Genomic DNA, 22,213 nt, shown 5'->3' on the forward strand with positions numbered 1-22,213 from the left:
ATGTAAAATACCCATATACTTGTTTTCTTTTATGTTCTTGGACTTTCCTATCAGTCACCACAATAGATTAGCAGCTCCCAAAGTACCAGCCTTGCAATAAAGTTGGCAACAATTATAAACAAAAAGGATAAGTAAAAATTAATTTGGTTTTAAACAACATTCTAAATATTTAAGTTATTAATCTTCCATTTTACAACCCATTAGTATTAGTATGCATCACTGAGCATAATAATTAAAAAGGGGAGAGTTATCTTGCCAAACTTTAAGCGTTATGTTCAGTGAGCTATTTTTAAATCTGATTTGAAACGAAAGGAAAAAAAAAAAAAAACTACTACTGCAAAATGAAGTAAGATCTGTGACTGCAGAATAGCTCAGCTCTGTTACACAATGTGATACGTTCTTTTAAATAACCTGCCACTGTAGGTAAGAGTTGCCCTACACTGTGCTTCATCTGACAAATAAACACATTCACACAATAGCATTGTGTTGCCATGTAAAGACAAAGCAAAATAAAACTGCAATACAGCCTTGCCATTTTACTTTACAGCAAAGGCATAACCTGCTACAGTGACTTAGTTAAAAGAAATCATATTCACAATAAAAACAGGTTGAAAATATATATGCAATAACCTTACATTGTTCAAATAGCAATTCACAACACATTAGATTTCCATGATATACATTGCTCTGCTTATGTAAACAGTCTACCCTATAAATCCTGTAGCAAATCCAACATGAAGCAATTACACAGACAAAGAGACTGTAAATGACCTAAAACTGTAAAACAAACCCTTGTGTTAGAAATATTAGTAAACTATGAGGTCATACCTGATGACTTAAAGACTGTAATGTCTCACCGGTTCCAAGCTGCATGACCTTTCTATTTCCAGAGACCCCCAAAAATTGCATTTCCTGTCTCACAAAAGTGCATCACAGACCCATCTATCTTTCAAAATCTTCTGGGCTAGTGAAGAAAGCATTAACAGCCATTCTGTCCATCAGTAAGTGCTGGAGTCATCACCCTCAAGATATCAGATCTTAAATATAGTTTCCTCCGTGCAGTTACAGACATCCAGTAGTCAAGGAGGCTGACACAGCTATATCACTGATGCTGCTAATGCCATCTGAAAACAGTAAGCTTACTGCTTAAAGCAATCCTGCATCATCCAAACAGAACAAGCCACATCCTTCAACTCCTCACTAGCGTTTTTTTTATAAAACCTAGAGCTGCCATTATAGATTTTGTTTTCATCTGTGGTCAGCTAAAGGAGAAATTAGATATTATGCAACCAGCTTTGCATTAACAAAAGAAAAGCAGCAGATGAAATGACATATCGAGGTTATCAAATTTTGCTTGCATGACCACTCCTCAACAAGCAGTATCACCATTCAGAAGCAGCATCACAATCTGATCCAAAGGAAAATTACCAGAAAGAAATTACAAACAATTTACAGGCAGCAAGGCATTTAAATATCTCTGTGGTACCGAAACAGCTATTTTGTGCAGCCTTATAAATCTGAGTCTCCAAAATTGAAAACATTGCTTGCCTAAGTATTTTGGTGTTTATTTTCAAGAAATTGCATGATCACTGCATTGTTTCCATTACTCCCTGCTAGCAGCCAGAAAACAGCATGCCTTGAAAATGTGCCAGTATTATGACAGCAAAAATGTGTTTTGATATCAAACAAAGCAATCATGCATGGGTTTTTTTCTGATACTAGAGACCTTTCAAGCTAACAAATGCACAGTATCCTCCTTAGTAATTTTTAAACAGTTAGGACTACACAGTAATAACCAGACTTTTTATTCAAAGATGTATTTGATGCAATTGTAAAGCAAAATAGATTCTTACTTAAAATTATTGCTTATATTTGTTTGTGCTATCATTCTAGCAACAAACTTGTGCAAACAAAAAAAAAAATCCCAACACAGAATTAGAAAGAAATATTGCAACCAATACACTAGAAAAGTTTTCATTTCATAACTCTTCTGTATTCTTGACCCAATGAAAAATTACTAGCACTGGCACAGTGAGAAAGTCCTCTAGTGACAGGCTGTGCATAACATTAAACACACAGGAACATTACCTCAACACATGCTAAACACATATTCCTAGTGAATGAGTTTTACAGACAAATAAAACTTGGGGAAAAAGACAGAAATCATTCTTAATTAAACTGTATTGGCTCAAATAGCTTGCATGTTTTCAAATTAATTTTGATGTCCTTCTTTACTTTGAAATACAAGCAGAAGCTGAAAGTAGGAGCAAATGGTTCTAAATTAATTCACCCAGATCATATTCTGTTAGTTTAACATTATTATTATACACTTGTAGTAATTGCTCTTTTGAGCAACTTACAGTTAATCAAGTTTGGCTTACAGTCATTCACATTATGACACTGATAATAGCAAACTGGTCTCATCCATGAATACCACGTATCTCCCTTTAGAGAGAAAAATTGTCTTCTATAAAATTTTAATTGTTTCACTTCATACAGCATGCTACTGCCTCAACATAAGGACTCTTCACCTACAGGGAAAGGAACTCACTTAGTCACACATTCCTAGAGGGTCTCCACTGGCATGTGGTTAGGTATAGAAAATTCCTGGCTAAGGTAGCCATCTTCAGTAACAGATGCTAGTTAGCAAAGCCCTAGGAGGCTTTAAGTGCACAAGGGAACCAAATCAGGCCAGACTTGACACTGCTTTTTATATTCTCCAAGAGAGTTAACCTAGAGGCCTAACAACCTGATGCTACTATTTCAGTCCTGATGATAGTGGCAGTCAGGGCGCTGCTTCAAACACTGGCAATGTTCTTGAAAGCTGACACTTCCAAAGTGCTTCCAGAATAATTCATGAATCCACTTTCAACCAAAAAAAAAATTACTAAATTCTGTGCACTGGATATAAATACATATGCAAGCAGACAAAAAGCCCTTCAGAAAATAGACTGGAGTGATTCAGCAATAAAAGAAGAGGAAAATTGCTTTCCCTGATCAGTGTGGAATAGGAATATCTCTCAAGTTAATATTTTCATTTCAAAAGATAATTTAAAATAAATGACGATACATCATTTCTAAGTAATTACTAAGTATTAATGTATTTATTCCTATGCAAACACTCAGTTCTTCAATGCTATATTCAGATCAGTAGCTGCTTACACCTACATAGGGGAGTACAACCACAGGAGTACAGTCCATACACTGCTGACAACCTTTTCTAAGACCCCACATGCCACGCAGCCAGTATACAGAGGCCAGCACCATGATATTAAAAAAGCAAATGACCAAATAAAGAAAATTGGAAGTTGCCAACTCACCTCTCATAAATACTATGTAGGCTCTCTCTATGCTAATCTATTACATGATGATCTCCCTTCAAAGAGTGAAAACACACAAAGCTAGGAGATACAATCACTGATGTCAGAAACATAATTTAGAATTTCTATGCACAAGGACTACAAAATCTCTCTGCAGTTGGAGATGTGAAGAACTCATGAGGCAATAAGGGACATTATAGAATAATATCTCCCTGAGTTAGGTTAAAATCTCAGTACAAATTCTAAATGCACTTAGAAGTATACAGTATTTCTTTGTGCGTATTATCGCAGCTGCAGAAGCTTTTCCCAAAAGATATTCCATATTTTAATTCATGGCAATATAATTACCATTTTGCAAATGTGAAAATTTTAACATTTCATTAGCAATGGGTATAGACAGGTGTAAATACAATAACGTTTTATAGTTATTTGACAAATGTTAAAGCAAAAAGCTGATAGTCCATTCCCTTTGGAGAATCAACAGGTATCTCTTTACAGCATACAGAAGCATTATTCACAATATACAGTTTGATCTTATTTTATTTTTTCTTCAGAGAAAAAGAGCAAGAATTAAAAAAAAAAAAAAAGGCAAATTCAGAGTTCCTATGGATTATGTAAGATGAAACAACGGTCACTCTGAATCCATCACAAACCAGCTTTATGTCAGAGACCTGACAAAAGCAGGTAGCAAGTAGACAGCAGAAGATCCATCACTCAACTTTTGAGATTCAATTTAAGTCAGATTTGCTAGTACTAGCAATCATGACAGAGAACATTTGAGATCAATTAAAAGTATCGCAGATTATAAAAGTAAGGTGAAATGATGTAGTGCTGTACCAAACAAGCTGGAAGAAAAACACTGAGACATATTCCTCAGCAACATTTTGAAGAAACAACTTTACTATGTGTATTAGTGGCTACAGCACAAGCAATATGAACGATGCCAAAAATCACAGTTCGGGTTTGTTCAAAAAGCTTCTGATGACAGTATTAGAAAGCACTGCTAATACAAGAGAAATGGAACATCAACAGGAAGACTTGAATTACTTTTAGGACCACAAGAATAAAACTGAGGTAAAATTTAATAATGCAAAATGCAATGATGTGAACTTAAGATCACTGAGTTTCTGCTAGAAATTGAGAGCTCGGGAGCTGAAAACCACAGTGGGAGAACTGAGGGGGCAAAAGCTGATCACAGAGTAATTATGAGCTACCAATGTGATGTCCCTATGGAAAAGGAAATGAAATCTTTAAATTACCAGAGAAGATATTTCTCATATACAGATATCAATATTAATGCAATAATATGAAGCTTATTAAAAGCATATTGTTCATGATTCTGATCATCTACGCTTAAAAAAATTAATTCAAACTGCAAGAGATAAAGACTTCTACAAAGGTCAAGGAAATTTGGAGAAGAAACTGAAAGGGTTTGTTTTGCTTAGCTTAACAAAGTAAAGACTAAAGGGGAGGTCTGTGTAACTGTGAAGATGCCAGTGACAAGGAAAAGCATAAATATTTGGTAAAAGAACTATTGTGAAACAAGCATAAATACATAAAATTTGTAATGCTGTTAGTTTGGGTGTTGTTTTCACTACCTATCAGAAGCTGAAGGTCTGCAAGAGCAAGAAACCAAAGACCAAGACTATGCCTTTCTTTCCTATATATTTGCAGGACAGGATCATGAAAATGCAGGGGTGAAGAAAAATAGCTGAAATTTAATGAACAGCAGGATTAGTAATGATAGCAGTACTGAGAAAATTCAAGAGACTAAACCTACTGGAAATAAGTTTAGAACCCTGAACCAAATTAAAAATAAATAAATCAAAGTTTAAAAATTAAATAAACACAAATGACTCAGCAACAGCTGGCTTCTGTACTGAAGACACCAAGGTTTCTTCTTGATACACTGAATGGTATTAGCAATATAAATAATTTCTCTTAACCAAAATAATTCATCAGATCTTAAGTTTCAGCTGATCATTTACATCAACACAGATTCAAAAATATCTTTGTACTTGAGTGGAATAAGCTCAAAAGTAATTAACGATAGCCTATTCCTCTTTAATCCTAATGAAAGGACTGTTTCTATTACCTTCCTTTAGTCTACATATTTCCGTCTTACTTAATTCTCCCATTAAATTACTGAGAGTGGGGCATGTTGTAAAATGTAAAAACCCTTCTCTAGGCAAAAAATAAATCCATTTAGAAAATATAAGTTTAAATTTATTAACTCTGTGAAATCTTGTGATAATTTATGGATATGCTTGCTCTGTTCTCTTGAATGAAATACTGTTCAAAGACTCTCCTTTTGCGATTATTTCAACAGGCATTACATAAATCTAATCAGCTCATCTGTGGATAACCATGACTGTGCTTAAAGGAAACTTGAAGTATTTATAAAACAAAATAGAAAATGAGCAGAGACAGACCTGAACCACCACTGCATAGTCAAAATGTACAAAGGAACTGCTTGGTTCCAACTTTTCCTAACAGTTAATACAGCAGTATCAAAATCTGACGCGCCAAATACCCCATAATCAATGTTTCTGCACCCTGGCACTAAAACTGAAGCCTGTATCCACTCTCTGATGATCCAGGTCGCTGCTGCTGACAAATTAGAATAAATGCATAACAAACAGTGGAAAAAAAAAAAGAAAAAGAAAAAGAAAAAGAAAAAGAAAAAGAAAAAGAAAAAGAAAAAGAAAAAGAAAAAGAAAAAGAAAAAGAAAAAGAAAAAGAAAAAGAAAAAGAAAAAGAAAAAGAAAAAGAAAAAGGAAAAAAAAAAAAAAAGGGAAAATATTTCTTACCGATATTTTAAATTCAAAAACATCTTGAAAATGCCTGGCAACCCAATCCCCAAAAGACAATGCAGGAGAAAGCAGAGATCCCCTGTGTTTCAGACTGTTGATGAACACAGAGTCTAAAGGTGCAGACATATACTAGTAATGCTATACTTGCAGTGTACATAAAAGAGATAGGCGCTTACATTTGTACTTGGAGAAACACAAAAAATAAATGCAAACAAAATCTCTCCATCGTTCGCAATTGTATGTTTTCTTTCCTAGCAATATTATCATTTTCTAGACTGTATGACTTTAATATTTGTAAAATCAAAAAATTTGTGAAATGATAAATTTTAAACTTTTGTCTACAAGGTTATATATAAAATGACCATGATTTTCCTTTCAGACTTTGCAGAAAGCAACGGTTTTTACCTTTTTAAGCACCTCAACAGTATTTTAACTTATGCCATAGCCTGTGAAAAACTTTGTTCTTTTATTAAGCAACTAGGACATGGCTGACCTCCAACCACTAGGGAAGCTAATATTGACCATAAGAAAACATTCTCCTATCCCCAGAAGGTCCCCAGAAGCAGAGGGTGGAGTTTAGACTCCATGTTGTACAGGGCAACATAAATTTATTTTCCTCACAAAAGAAAAAATAACAATTTGATCAATAATGCTGGAATCTGATTATCAAAGCAAGTGCTGCCTGCCTTTCTACAGAAGGAACGGGACAGATGATGATGCTCTGCATATCTCCCAAATATTAAGCAATATAACTAGGCTGCACCTTTGGTATTGCACAACTTGTACCTTTCTTTCAATTTCAACCCTTTTCATCTCTCCCTTGTCCCTGAAGACGAAGAAAAACTCCTTCCTCTTAAGAAAAAATTGTCAGTTCACTAATTCTAGCTTCTTAAGCGCCTCAGAAGAGATCTGACTTTTCTAAATATTTTGCATTAAAAAGTTCTCTTTCAAGGAAAAGAAATGTTAAATTTTGACATATAATTACCATTATCCTCTCTGCTGGCAGAAAATGATGGCAAAATGCCAACTTGCTTGTCTGCTATAGATAAGACATTTCCAAGCTTCCATCCTTCCCTTTAAAGAAAACAGAAGGGGAAGACCAGCCAGGAGAAAGCCTACCCTGTCAGCTGATCCTGTAAGAAATAAAATTAATATTCTCCTAGCAGAAATCATTTTCTTCTGAGCCTGAGGTAAATGATATGCTTTACCATATGTTATGATGGTCCTTTCAAGAATGACAAATTTGATGAATTTTTCCTGGATGGTCTTTCTCTCAATTCAATCTCTTCTCATCACCTCCAGCTTCTGCTGCAGGCAAACTCTCAAGGGGCATAAATCAGCATAGCATCACCAAATTATATAACTTCTACCCACTGGGGATTTAGCCCCTTCCACTTCAGATTCATCACAAAAAAAAAAAAAAAAAAAAAAAAAAAAGTGCATTCTTCAATAATCTCTTTGATCTGTGTATAATTACCATGACCTATTGCTGAGTCTCGACACCGATACACTCATGAGCAGAAAATCTAGCCATTTTTCTTAAAGGAAGACCTCTAAAAAGACTATATCCACTCACAAAATACACAGAAACAGCTCTAAATCAGTAAAAGTGGTTCAATTCCACAAGTGAAAAAAAAAAAAAAAAAAAAAAGATTTGTACAAGCTTCTTCAGAGTATATAAAAATACTGGCATACTGTTACTTTGATTACAGACTCAGCTGTGCACTTCTCCTTAGTTTACCTATACATCTAAGCATTAGGAATGTCTGAATATTATTTGTCATAACAAAATGGTGCACATGGAGAGCAAACGGGCTAAGATTAACTGCACCAGCTCCGTCCTGCCATCCGTCTCTGGGAGACAGAGAAAAGCTATTCAAGCAGTACATGCCTAACTAAAAGCTAAACTTGTTATTTATGACTGCAGGCATCCACAGCCTAGATAGGCACTGGGTTAGGGACAGTCCTCCTTTTGTTGATGTAGGAAGAAGACGGGAGAAAGAGAAGTCCCCCAAACTTGGAGTAGGCCCCAAAGGATGCTAACATTAGGACACTGGATTGAATTACGAAATCAGAGAAACAAACTAAATAGGCTATAGAAACTAGACAAATTCATAGATGGAGAAAAGGGAAGAAAATCATCATTTCCTACAACAATTCAAAATGCTTTAAAACTGTAATTGCCCACACATTGTTTTAATATTTAAAACACAATTTACACCCAGTAATGCAAGGGTAAGAATAAAAACATTAAGATACCAAGAAAGAAAAATAGCTAATGGTTGCTTCAAAGATAGAAAACTAGGACAAATGCCTGTTGGAAGATACAGAGTCTCCCATAGGAGTTTCAAAAGTCAGACACTGCCTGCTTTTAAAGTTAAACTGCCTTTCAGCTAACTACTTCAGTACATGATACTTGTTAAAGAAGCAAAGCGGAAAGGCCAGAGAAAGGTAAAAGAAAAGCGAAATGCAGAAAACGTAATACTTAGGGACACATTCCAGTCATGGGGACTTCCTTGTTTTTGAAGGGGGATTGGCAATTTCATATATGCTTATGTTACGATGGTAAGCAACAACAAGAAAAATAAATTAGTCAATTCTTGTAAATATTATTCAAAAGAAATGAATACACAGTTATATTAAACACTGTTTCCTGCTGTAAGAAAAGAGAATACTGCAAACGCCAGAGTGAAATTGTAATACCTGGAGTGCAATAGCAGATCTTGAACAGCACCTATTGTGAAGACTCTTTATCCTTAAATAAAAATATTAACTGTGGCATTGTGTGACTGTTAAAACTTTGTTTAGCCAAAGGTGCAAGGACTTTTTTCCATGATTGTCCATAGTCATTCTTTCCTGGGTACATATATGCTATATACACACACAAGGAATGTATACCATTACTGATCCTAAAATATTCCATGACTTTGGGCTGCCTACCAGATTTCTTGTGCATTACACAGAAAACATAGCTATTGGTTGACAGTGTAAAACCTAAATGATCAGACCTATAATGATAATGAACCTCCTGCTTTGTCCTGAAAGAAAAATTCAGCAGCAATCAACTTTGCCTTTCCTTTTTCCTCTGCCTCAGAGAGGCAGAAAGAAAGAGTGGTGTGAACAGTTTCCTAAAGAATAATGATGGCTGATGGGAGGTCCCTGAATTAGATAATATCTTTCCTACTTTTATCTCCCTCCAGTGATCATCAGTGGGACCGTCATATATCCTCCACTGTCTTGCTTTCTTAAAGACTTACTGTTTTCGAAGTCAGGGAGAAAAAAGCACAGACAAGTTCTGAAGGAAATCCAAGGCTGCGTGGTACGAGATGACAGTCTGCTTCTGCAAGTGAGTATTAATTATACTGCCTGATAATCTCCCCTACTCAAAACCCTTTTTAAAACTGTCAGTTATTTTACAGCTGTGAGCCAGGTTCCATAAAAAATTCAGAGAAAAGGGTAACTACGAAGCAAGGTCATTCTCACGACAAGACAGTTGTCCAGCACCCTCATCGTACAGTAGAGGGCACATGGCGTTAACCTGTGCTATATCCAATGTTTCAAAAGACATCATCTTAGGTACTTAGATTAAAATCTGATCACTGAGTTCTCAGACCAGACTCCGGAACTAAATGAAGACCTGCAGCAATACCAAATTTGTATTGATGGAAAGATGTGACAGTAATCCACCAGAGAAATAATAATAAACATTTTATTTAAAAAAGTGATAGGATTTCTGCTTTTCTTTTCATTACCCCATTTTCTTTTTAATAGGCACATCACTGAGGTATAAATGCTCTCATTATTGTAAAAAATGTTTCAATTTTTCATGCAAAAAATGTTATTCTATTTCCTTTGTCTTTACTGAAACAAATATTGACATTTAATACTGTGAAATTCACAGAGCTGATTAGAAGCTGACTTTGAATTGTCAGAACAATCTGCACAAGAAGTGGTGCTAGCTTTACTATTTGGGACATTCAAAACTCAGCTGAATAAAATGCTGTTAATCTCCTGCACAAAGCCATCTTTTGTTATCAGTGCACTAAAAAATTGTAGTCAATATCACACTTCTTAGCATGTTCAGTCATATCATGCCTCAAATATCAGGTAATTAAAACACCTTACCTAAATATGTAACTACATCACTATCACACCATCAAACCAGATAGGTCTCTACATTATTCTGATTCTTGGACAGCTTAAGGAAAGAAGTGTTTAAATGCAGCTTACCATAAAAAAAAAAAAAAAAAAAAACTTCTAGGAAACTTGCCTACTATTTGCAATTTTGTTGTTAATAAAATCTTGAGGAGACACTAGTGACAGAATCATTGAACATTATAATTATCGAGCTTGTTTTTCCAAGCTTCCAAATTAAATTCCAACAGATGACCTCTACATTTTGACTAAGTTCTACTCTTATTACATAAAATTTTATGTTTGCTCTTCCTTGCTTGTGCTGTCATGCACTTCTACCAACTTGACATTCCTACCAACTTGACATTCCTAAGTCTAAGCCTATTTTCCAGGTCATCGAGATGACTTTTGTGCAATGCCTTACAGCCACTGGTCTTTATACCTAGTTGGCACTGTGCTCACATGGAAACTTATACCACCTATCACTTTTGTTACCAATGAGGTAAAGCCTTCTGATCTTCTAAAAAGAACTTCTAGACAATTTGAAGCTTTTTAGAGACATGTTCATGTGTGTTAACCACACAAAATGTTTTTGAGCACCTGGTACACTACCCAGATGGAATACAAAACAATGTCAAAGGCTGACCACCAACCTCTCAGATGTTCAGCAAGCCAAAAATTCTTACATGCAATCAAGCATAATGGGCCATTCTGGTCATGCAAAACAGAAAATACACTGGCCAGACAAGAGACGGGTCTATTTCTTCTCAGCAAAATCTTTTTTTTCTCTTGTTTTGCCATTTTTCTTGTACATAATTTCATTTATAACATGATGTTTATAAAAGTCCAAGCAGCTATCAAAAGCCATATTAAAACAGCAGGTTCTTTTTAAAAAACATTTTTCAAGCAGCTTGAAAAAATAGCATTCAATAGTTATCTCTGATTTTAATAGCACAAGTGCAGATTTTTGCTGTTTGTTTAAGAAATACATGCATTGCATTTTATTAATGCATTTAATAATTTATTAATTTTATTAATTTTATTAATTTATTAACTCTTATTAAGCAGTTTTGGTTTGAATCAGTGCTACCACAGAAGCAATGAAGGTGGGTAAAGGGCACAAAAAGCAGGAGAGAGAGCCTCAGGACTTCTTTTGCTCCTTCCCAGTGTGGAACCCTAGAAGGGCTCAGTGACACCTGACATCAGCAGGGTCCTGATTTCTGTTTGGTTCATCCCTTCTTTTGCCCCATCCAAGGACTTCCCAGGGTATCTCCCCCTGCTCCTTTACCAGAAGGTTTCTGCCTGACCCCCCATATTGAGCACCACCTCTCTATGCAGTCTATCAGCTATTCCATATACTAAATTAATAAATATAAACTGTACTAATTATTCATACAGTCCAGTCTGACACGTTAGATTGAATGTCATGATTATCCTAAAGGTAGAAAGTGTTGAGTTTTACATAACATATTCATTAAATGTAGTGAAGTAATTAAAGTATGTTAATTAGGTAACAGACAAAAAGAACTTACTATTTGGTAGAGACTGGTCACTGTTAATACCTTGCATTGTGTTAATACCTTGGCTGTATTTTTATGCTTAATGAACAAAAGGGAAAAGCTGATTATTCAGAAAGCAGAAAAAAATCACATGTGTTACGTGTTGGAAAAATAGCCTCAGGTGACAGAGGAAACACATACCAATGGAACTGGCACTCTAACAAAGAAAGTATCATTTCAAAACCCATAAACACTGTGCTGTCACTGAGAATTTTACATATTCAGATTCCTTCATTGTTAATGATGCCAATAAAGTTATAAAAAAATGATTTTACTTGCACAAATTATCTGTTCTCCCTGTACTATGAAAATACTTTTTTCCCTTTTTTTTAATTTACTTTATGAAAAATGAGATTAAAGCTTTCATATAATACAGTCTAGTTATCAAAACAATTGAGAAGCAAGAAATTATTTATTATACTGCTAAGCACATGGAGTAAACGTTGATGGGAAAAATATATACATATGTCTGGCACATTCTGACCCACAGAATGCTCTATATGCAATTAAAATTTACTCTGGGCCCACATTAAAGCAATATTTTTTTTCTTCCATATTTTATCCCTCTGCTTTTCATGTGATTTGAAAGGGCATGAGCAAACTTAGAAAGCATTTTGATGTACGGTTATTAGGAAAAAAAAATAAAAATCCTGTTAGTCCTCCCAATAATATTAAGGTCTGTACTTCATCAGGAGACAACTGGAACAATTACAGTAACAAAGGAGAGAGATGCTGGCTTTCATAAACTACTCAGGACAAAAGTAAACTACTTAATTTCTTTGTGAAGCTCAGCAACATATATTTCGTATCTAGGCAAATCAACAGCCACCTAGTCCTACAGGCTTTTTTGTTTTATATTAAATTTCCATTTGTGGCTAAAATTCTGCTGCTATATATCTTGGATTCAACAGGGCAAAGAAATTCAGTGTTTGACCAGATCCTTAACCTGGCCAAGGCCTGGGCTCAGGCACTGCTCTTGCCTCCCAGCTGCCCACTCACCTTTCCGTAGTTCTCTGTAAAACAGTCTGCACATCCAGCAACACCTAAAATACAGAGAGGGCCACTGCTTCATTTTCTAGCAACTCTGTAACACCATCCACCCTCTTTGGTACACTTGAACATGGGATCTGCTTCTTTCCCCGACCCCTTCACCTCCCCTTAGCCCAACCACACACAGCTGAAAACAGCACAGTCACACCTGCAGATTTTGCTCTACCACCGTTTTCCACAAAATGGCGGCCACCCCTCAGGGAGGGCCTGAAGAGAACGACTGGAACAGACTCAAGCTCACAACAGACCACAAGATTATTATCCCTAATGCTTACTGCTTAAGTGTAAGCTTATTAACACCAATTTCTGAGCACTCAGTTGCAAGGTCTTTCTCCTCTCACTAGTTATGACCTTTCTGAGAAAATTTAGTCTCAAGTAAACTTCCTTCAAGAACACAGCACACCACTGCCCAGGACTAACACCTAATTAGAGAGGACAGCACACTAAGTACAAAGGGCAGACCACATTAACATGAGTTACATGCACATTCACAATATTCACCACTGTTGTATAAAGTTTCTTATATTAAGAATTAACAGAGGTGTCTAAAGAAGCAGTTAATTTTGTTTACAGTTTGTCCTTCAGAAGAATTCATGAATTTGGAACTGCAGAGTTTTTGCCAGGAGAAGCTTGCAACATTTCCTATAACATGTTTCTGTAACATATAAACAGCATCAAACTGCTCTGCAAGAATTCATGTATCTCTACTGGATGAGTTATTTCCCTCAGCACATGAATCCTTTCTGATCTTTTCTCCATGCAGTTCAGTTTACTCCTGAATATAGTTACCTGAAAAAGATTTATTACAAACAAGTCTAATTATGCCTATAATTATTTTCAATGAAGGATGCTGATCTAAATGAAACCCTGTGAGTACAAACGAACAACAACAAAAAAAAAAGCAGAACTTGATCCAATTCTATGTGATTTTCCCTGCTGTATTTGCACTGAAATATGACTAAAATGCAATGGGTGACAGGATTAAGGATATTACAATTCTTGATGAAGTTAGTGGAGGGAGAAACAGGGCAATGACAGTATGTGTATATTATTTAAACAAAATTTGAAATAACCACTTGGCAAAAGATTAAAATACACAAACTCAAAGGGTTTCATCTCTTAATGATTACAAATTAATAATTACAAACACAAGCAAGTCCCTTTCTTTATAAATTGTTGTTTCTTCCTGAAAACAGGAGGAAGCCTGTCAGTATGCAGGATACTTTAAAAAGTATTTAAGATTTGTAAACAAAGTTTACAAATGAAAACATTTGTATCAGTAAGTTAACCATTTAGGAAACAAAATATAGATGTCTGAAAACAAAAATTTCTTGAACCACAAAGAAGAGATGGGGGGCCTAATCAACTGTGCAAAATAACTGCAAGAGATTTTTTTTATTATTATTATTTTTAAAAATGACTTTAACAACAAGAACCCAGGAGCTCACAATAAGGAGTCTCTCGCCATCATTATAACATAATTTCTGGAATAAGCCAAGTAGATGAATGAACAATGATGGCTTTGCTTTTGTGAGACAACGATGTAACCTCATCCTTGCAAGGAGCTCAGGTACTAAGACTACAAGCATTACAATACTCTTTAAATTAAAAAGATGTCCTTTTTAGCAAAAGGACAGATTGTTCACAGTTAGATTTCTGATCATGTTTTACCAATGACTGTGATTTGACAACTAACTGCTTTTAAGTTTCCTAAAAGAATTTTATGATTTTGTATAATTTAGCCTGTAGGCCAGAACTTAAATTTCTTTAAATTTACTTTTTGAATTTGGCTTAAAGAGCTTGAGCAGGTAAAGAAGGTGTGTTCGAATGCTCTGCAACCATCTTAATTTCATGAAACTGTCATGAAGTGCTCAACAAATATGTTAATTTAAAAAAGGAAAAGATGGCAAACGTAAAGCTTAAATGGTATAAGGATAGATGATGATAAAGTACAGTTTGTATTTCTTTGAGGGTTGAGAAGAATTATTTAGAGAATTATTTAGAATGGCATAAGCAAACATAATTCAAAACAGCATCAATAATTTTCCACTGTAAATTCAGATTAAAGTTCAGCAAGAACTTTCAAACAATTAGATTATGTAAGACTGTGAAACTGAACATACTAAATGAAATTGAAAACCCAACTTTCCAGACACCTAGAAGTGCTAGACAAAACACGAAGTAACAGCTGACTGTTTCCTCGTACAATTACTAGAAATAAAGAAATCATCTGTGTTGTCAGGAAATAAATATCCTCACTAATCTTACTCATTTACCTGATAACGGCTCACAAATAAATTAGCTTTTAATTTAAAAGGGTAAGAATATGTCTGACCTAAAGGAATCAGATAAAGAGACTCAATTAAATAATAATCAAGCATACATTTTCTGTTCATTCGTCAGCAGGATATAACCACATAAGGAGAGAAAAAAAACTTCCTTGATGTGTGACATAGTTTAAAAAGTCAATCTTGTTTTCCTATCAGCAAGATTAGAAAATGGATATCAAAAAAGGTACTGCAAGGATTTACATAAGGCACTAATAATTCAACAAGAAAATTAAACAGAAGTATTTCTGAATGGTCGTAAATGAATTGTAAAAATAAGGGGATAAAGTTAAATATTCAGAACATTCTCAAATGTCATGAAAAATTAATAAGCATGAAAATCACTTTAAAAGAAGGAAAAACTGTCTTCATAGTTCATCCTCTAAATTTTAAAATGGGGTGCTGGGGAATATGCCAGAATATCTGCTACTAATGTATCAGAACAATTACTGTTGTGATTCTTCCAACAAAAACTTACAACTGTGATATTTATAACACTGAGCCTAAATATAAGCAAGCCTCCAAGCAAAAATACATTACTCAGATGATAAATGTCTTTCACTACATTTTTGTCATTTTGTTCTAATAACAGTTGCCCTATTTTCAGAAATTGTATATCGTTCAGCCTTAACAAGTCTTTTCCAGAGGGAGAAAGACTATTAAATTTATTTTCCAATCATAACTAGTTGGAGAAAACTCTGTCTCCTTAAGTGAACATAATCTTTTGGTATGTAGAATCTTTTTTCCTTTAAAGCTTGGGTATTTAAACTATGAAAATAACCATATTTTTCCCAATGCAAAAAATAACCAAGCCAATGTTTCATGCCTATTTTGAAACTCCAATCAATTAGCTGGTGTCAAATTATGAACAGCAAAAAAATCACAATCACCTAAAAAAAATCCAGTTATGAGCAAGATAAGCATTTAAAAACTACATACCAATAAATTGGAAACTCTTCCAGTTCAAAATTTCTATTCTGTCCTTCCATTTCAAAATTTGACTACAGTCAAATTAAACCTAATTATTAAACCTAATACTAAACCTCCACCTACATTGGTTACAGTACATGCAACCAGTGATGCAGGGGTGCTATCCTCCTGTTTTGCTATCTCTTACAATCCTCATTTAGTCCATCCTGAGCATCCCAGGCCCATGACCAATATCTTCAACATATTTGCAATCAATGTCCAACTCTAGCTAGAAATGCTGATCCTAAAGAAATAGAGCATAGTTACATGAAATACTAAATGGCACTCTATGAACAGTGTAAAGGCTTCACCATGCTCTCCTAACACAGGTCACTAAGTATTTGAGACAGAGGCGGAAAAACATTTTTTTTTTTCTGGAGAGAATCTGGTGTTATGATGAATTTCCACAGTAAATCAGCCAAATTCTGATTTTTTTAAAAATTCTGCAGTAGGGTCTTGTTTAACTAAAGCCTTTCTTCTGTAAAAATGATGGTCATAACACTATACCTCCTTATGTAATAAAACCCTGCCATCAAGGAGCATACTGCAAAATTAAATTAAGAAAAAAAAAACAACTTACAGGAAGGTATGTACAGAAAGCACTCCAATATTACGTTGTAAAGCTGAAATTTCAGTGAAGTATCACTTACTGTAGTAACTGGATAAAGTTCCATGACAATTAATTAGACAAATTAACAACAACAAATAAAACCTTCCAACTCTCATGTAATCCATTATGCAACCTTTCCAATGCATTATATAACATCAAGAAACCTCTGCAATGCACCAGTAATTCTATCTTCTGCATGGTATCATGCAGGTCCACCAGCAAGGCCACCTGTGATTCACTGGGGTGAAATTATTCACCTTGGAAGTGGAAGACACCTGTTCAAGGGCTCTCACAGTTGTTGAAGAGAAACTGCCACTAGATCACTTATGCTTTAAAAGAGTACTCTACAGTAAAAAACAGTCACACTACTTTTTTCTTGTTTAGATTAGAAGTCTCAAAAATTTTAGAAACATCAGAACAAATTGTAGCAGCAACTCTAAAATTATTTCAGCAGTATGAATTGAAATTTCCCTACTCCTCATAAAGAATAAGAACTATGAAATATACATGTAGATGCTAATTGAGTAGAATTTTAAGTCTCTCAGATTGATCCATTCTGGATATAGTGAACCAGAAGATATTCTCACACGAGAAGCGGACACTCCAGAGTACACTTGTATTTTAGTCTATGCCCATCTTTCCTACCTCCAACTTAAACATCTTCATATACAAAGAAATAAATGAGAAAATAGTATTTTTTTAAATGAAAACCAGTCAGCAGAAAGTATCCCATTAGAGTGATCACAAAGAAAATGCAGTTTGAGAACAGACTCATTATTGCTGAAGGGAACAAAAGCTAAAATGTACCTAGAGAAGCAAACATCTTTAATCACTTGCCTAACTAAACGCACAGCAGACTTTGCCACAGGCACCTTACCTCTGTAGCCCTCTCCAGGTTCTGCTCTTTTGTACTACATCCTAGGCAAAGCAGATCAAGTTAAGACAAAACAAATACGAACATTATTTAAATGAGCTTGTAGGAAATCCTAGTTTAGTAGTCTATTTTAATCTTGTTTTGCAGTTAAATCATTAGGTACTTTCCTAAACGGAGATCTATTCTCATTGCTTAGTGTAACACTGGAAGCATACTGAGTTTAACAAGAGCAAGTGCCAGATTCTGCACCCAGGACATGACAACACCAGCTATATGTACAAACCAGGGGACAGAAGGCTGGAGAACAGTCCCACAGAAAGGAATCTGCAGGTTGTGGTCAATGGCAAGTTGCATGTGAGTTAGCGGCGTGCCCTGGCAGCCAAAAGGGCATCAGGCCCAACACTGCTAGCGGCCAGGGGAAGGGACTGTCCCGCTCTGCTCTGGTGTGGCCTCACCTCCAGTACTGCATGCGGTTCTGGGCGCAAGAATATAGGAAAGACATAAAACTGTTAGAGAGCATCCAAAGGAGGGAAACAATGATGGCAAAGGGTCTAGAGGGCAAGACATATGAGGAACGGCTGAGGTCCCTTGGTTTGTTCAACCCAGAGCAGAGCAGGCTGAGGGGAGGCCTCATGGCAGCCTGCAGCTCCCTCACGAGGGGAATGGAGGGGCAGGTGCTGAGCTCTGCTCTCTGGGGACAGCAACAGGACCCGAGGGAACAGCATGGAGCTGGGACAGGGGAGGGTCTGGCTGGGGGTTAGGGAAAGATTCTGCACCCAGAGGTGGTCAGGCACTGCGACAGGGTCCCCAGGGCAGCGGTCACAGCACCAAGCCTGCCAGAGTTCAAGAAGCATTTGGACAGCGCTCTCAGACATAGGGTCTGATTTGTGGGGTGGTTCTACTTGGGGCCATGATCTGGACTCCTTGTGGATCCCTTCCAACTTGGGATACTCTACGATTCTATGTAAACTACGATGAAATATATCTAGTCAGTGTTTAATAGCCAAGAGGATTCAATGCCTGCTTATATAACTCCTTTGGTGACTGTATATTTATTAACATTTTTTCAGTATTAATTTTCCATTATTTTGTAAGAAAATTATTACATTTGTTAGATTTTTTAAATTCAGATAAAGTGCCTGGGAATTTAATTCTATGAAACTACTATGCTAAACCTAATCTCAGTAGGAACTTCCATGAATTTTTGACATCTAAATGTCTTTGAAAATGTGTACAAATCCTTTAAATTTCCAGACTTAGTAATTCTCATATTCTCCAATATATTCCATGTATATATTTGGATGAAAGGCTTTCTTGCTTTTTCAACTCCCAGCTGGATTCTCAACTTTGAATGAATCCTGAATTGACCCATCAATCAGCTCTATCACACTTCGACATCTGCAAGTAATACAGTCCTGGTTTAGCTGGCTGGAAGTACAGACAGCTGAAGCAGCACAAAACCCAGTGATTAGGATCCTGAGTTTGTACGTTAATTTCAGACTGCTGCTGTTGTAGCTGTCAGCTGTCAAGGTTAGAAAGCCAATATTGTATAGAACCATATGCACAATCACACCAAGTGATAACCTGCTCCCGATGGTGTATCATAATGGACAAAGAGAGAACCAAAGAAGAGGAAAACCAAAAACCAAATGGAAACAATTAAGATGTTAGCATATTAGAACAGGATGCTATTACACATTTGTGTAAGCTGTAAATTTACTATAGAAATACCTGTGGCTGGAGGAGGGGGGGGGGGCTATGATCCAATTTTCAGCTTTTAATAATAATCTTAGGCAACTCCACTGGTTTCAATAAATTTATAATGCATTGTACTTTCCCAAGTAAAATTTGGACAAGGCTTACTATACATATAAACAAAAACTGTGTATGAAAAACTTTTACAGTCTGAATATTTCTTTATTCTAGATTAGATCCAAGCCTAGAGACTGAGTTTGAAATATTCTTAAAGATTTCTGCAATATACTTAAGCCTAAATATCTAAACCTGAGCATTAACCTTTAAAATAGAATGCAGGCTTGGTTTCTCATCATAACACAATCCAAAACTGAAAAACCAGTTCCTCAATCCTGATACAGAGAATATTTTCTTACGTTTCTTTCTTACTGAAGTTTGAACATAGGATCTAGTCTTACCTAGTCCTACAAGGAAGACGTTTCACAAGCATCTCTGTTCTACAGGTATTTGCATTCAATTTTTTATCGTAGCACCTCTGCACACCATTATAGACGTTCCTTTTAAATATTTGCAGTGGTGTAAGTTGAAAACCTGTTTTCATGTCTCTCCTGATCCATTGAAATGTGTGCGTGAAACAACCATCAATTTTGCATACAGTGGTGCTCTCAAATAAATTGGGGAAAAAATATATATATATATTGCTCATTTTCCAACATACAAAGTTTTCCTGCCTCTCACAAACATTTACTAGGAGTGTGCATACTGCATAACTACACTGCTTGATTCTAGAGACCTGTATTCTCTTATGTGAAATTGCAGAGTAAGTGGAGACACACACCAAAATAAATAAATAAATAAATAAATAAAATAAAATAAATCATTATTTCAGTATCCAAAGACTGAAGCAGCAAAACTTTCAAAACAATGAATTTTCTAATTCCCGGATATGTTGCGATATCGTTCTTACATTACAACAGGCACGTGGTGTCACCATCCAGGTAATGAGCTCTCTTTGCTTGCCAAAGCACAAAATAAAGATGCAAAGAGAGTGTGCAGAGCAGCAGCAAAGGGACAGAATAGATGCCATCTAGGGCCCATCAGTTAGATTACACATAGCTAGTAACACAATGAATCAACAAAGTGTAACAGTCTATAATTAATACAATTACAGTGAAAGCACTGGGCATCCATCATCAGCTCCTTCACTGGCTCTCCCAGGCTCAGTGGCAGCCTTCTGCCCTCCTTTGAAGTTCATAACTGAATCTATAAAAGAATACACAACTGCTTGCCCATTGTAAAAACCAAGTACTTTGCATGTCCTGCCAAGCTGCATCTTATAAATTGCTTGGCAACACACTTACAGTGATTGCTGAAACTATTTGAAAGCAATCTGGATTAAAAACTCAGATCTGTGATCACAGCCAGAACAATGACATTAACAAAACTCTAAAGATTCAGCGAAGGAAGGTGTTTTAGAAAGGAGGACAGCAGTTCACAAGCCTGTGAAGACATCTGCATTTAGAGAGCTCATTTGCTTGCAAAGAAATGAGAATCTGTGGACAGAGCAGAAAGTTACCCTTCCTTTGCTCCAGGTTGAAGTTGCCCTCTGTTAAAACAGCAAACATTTGACTAGTGCTACATTCTCTTATGTTTGGAATCCCTTGATCAGGAATATGTTTCTCCTGAAATCTCCATTCCAACAACAATGAAACAAACAGAACAAAACAAAACAAAAAGAACCGTAACTGACCAGAAAGAAAATGAGCCCTTTGGCGCAAGAAAGTAAAGACAGTGCATGAGCTACCCCAACTCATTTTGGATCAGCTGCTATTTTAAATGAGCTCACCTACAGATGACCAGGTAGACTGCCATTGGTAAGGGCAAACAATTAGTTCTCTTTCCACAAAAACATCAAAAACATTGAAGACATAACCTGTCACTGCCCAGCTGACACTGACAAAAGCTATTTTATAGACCCTGAGAATAAAATCAAAAGCAGAACTGCAGAAATCTCTGAAATCACAATTGCTTTTTCAGGCTGCCCCACTCCTTGGTTCCTACTAATAAAAGTTAAAAAAAAAAAAAAAAAAGAACAGTCCCACTTTCTGGTAATCAGCAGTTTAAAGTTTTCCTAAGCCGATGATTGCATCAGTTGAATTAGGATCGTTGCGTTTAATTACCTAATTCCTTTTTAACCTATTTATATTTATGGCCTCCATAATATCCTACATCACTCCAAGTTTTACACTGCAACTCTACCCATTGCGAGAAAGTGTTTCTCTCTCTTTTGTTTTTGTCTTACTGATTGATGATTTTAATCAAACATCCCTATTTCTGCTATAATGAAATAGGATTTTTTTGGTATCCACTTTTCTTTACTTTTAATTTCCTGCCTCCTGAATGACCTCATTTCCAAAACAACTCCAAAGTTACAGAGCTTCAATTTGAACACAAACTATGTCCTCACTAGCAAGAAATACTGAATGACACGACTTCAAAGTATGTTTCAGAACCTACACTCCTGAACTTGAAAGTTCAGGCCTCAGGTTGCCAGCACTCAGTGCTGTCATCAATGACATCATCTGAGACCACTCATGCACTACCGTAAGAAAGCTGTGGACTGGCTAGATAGCATTTAGTATTCCACTTTTTTCTTTTTTCAAGAAAAAATAAATACAGAGAAGGTGCCCTGGCAAGCCATCTCATACCATGTCCACATCAGCAGCCACTGAACTCTCACCTCCTCTTTGAACATAGGCATACGGTGCGTAAAGCAACAGAATGGCAGGAAGAAATGCCCATGTAGAGTGTCAAAAAGTGGCACAACCTGAACAATGATATATCATGGAAAGCAGACAGAAA

The 22,213-nt window shown here is 35.9% G+C and overlaps 1 protein-coding gene across 3 annotated transcripts in view; it reads right to left on the minus strand.

The window, feature by feature from the left end:
• SLC4A10 (solute carrier family 4 member 10) overlaps positions 1-22,213 on the minus strand; it is a gene marked incomplete at its 5' end in the record, with an annotated part of 153,920 nt that overhangs the window by 118,714 nt on the left and 12,993 nt on the right. Inside the window, one exon of one of the 3 annotated variants that reach the window (XM_082762973.1) lies at positions 829-909. The exons of the other annotated variants lie outside the window; for them this stretch is intronic. Within the exon in view, the coding sequence (XP_082619099.1) occupies positions 829-909 (81 nt within the window). Of the gene's footprint in view, positions 1-828; positions 910-22,213 lie in introns of those variants that run through there. 3 annotated transcript variants of the gene reach the window in all.

The sequence above is a fragment of the Aythya marila genome (assembly GCF_965140915.1).
Source record: "Aythya marila genome assembly, chromosome: 6".
Classification (NCBI taxonomy): Eukaryota; Metazoa; Chordata; class Aves; order Anseriformes; family Anatidae; genus Aythya; species Aythya marila.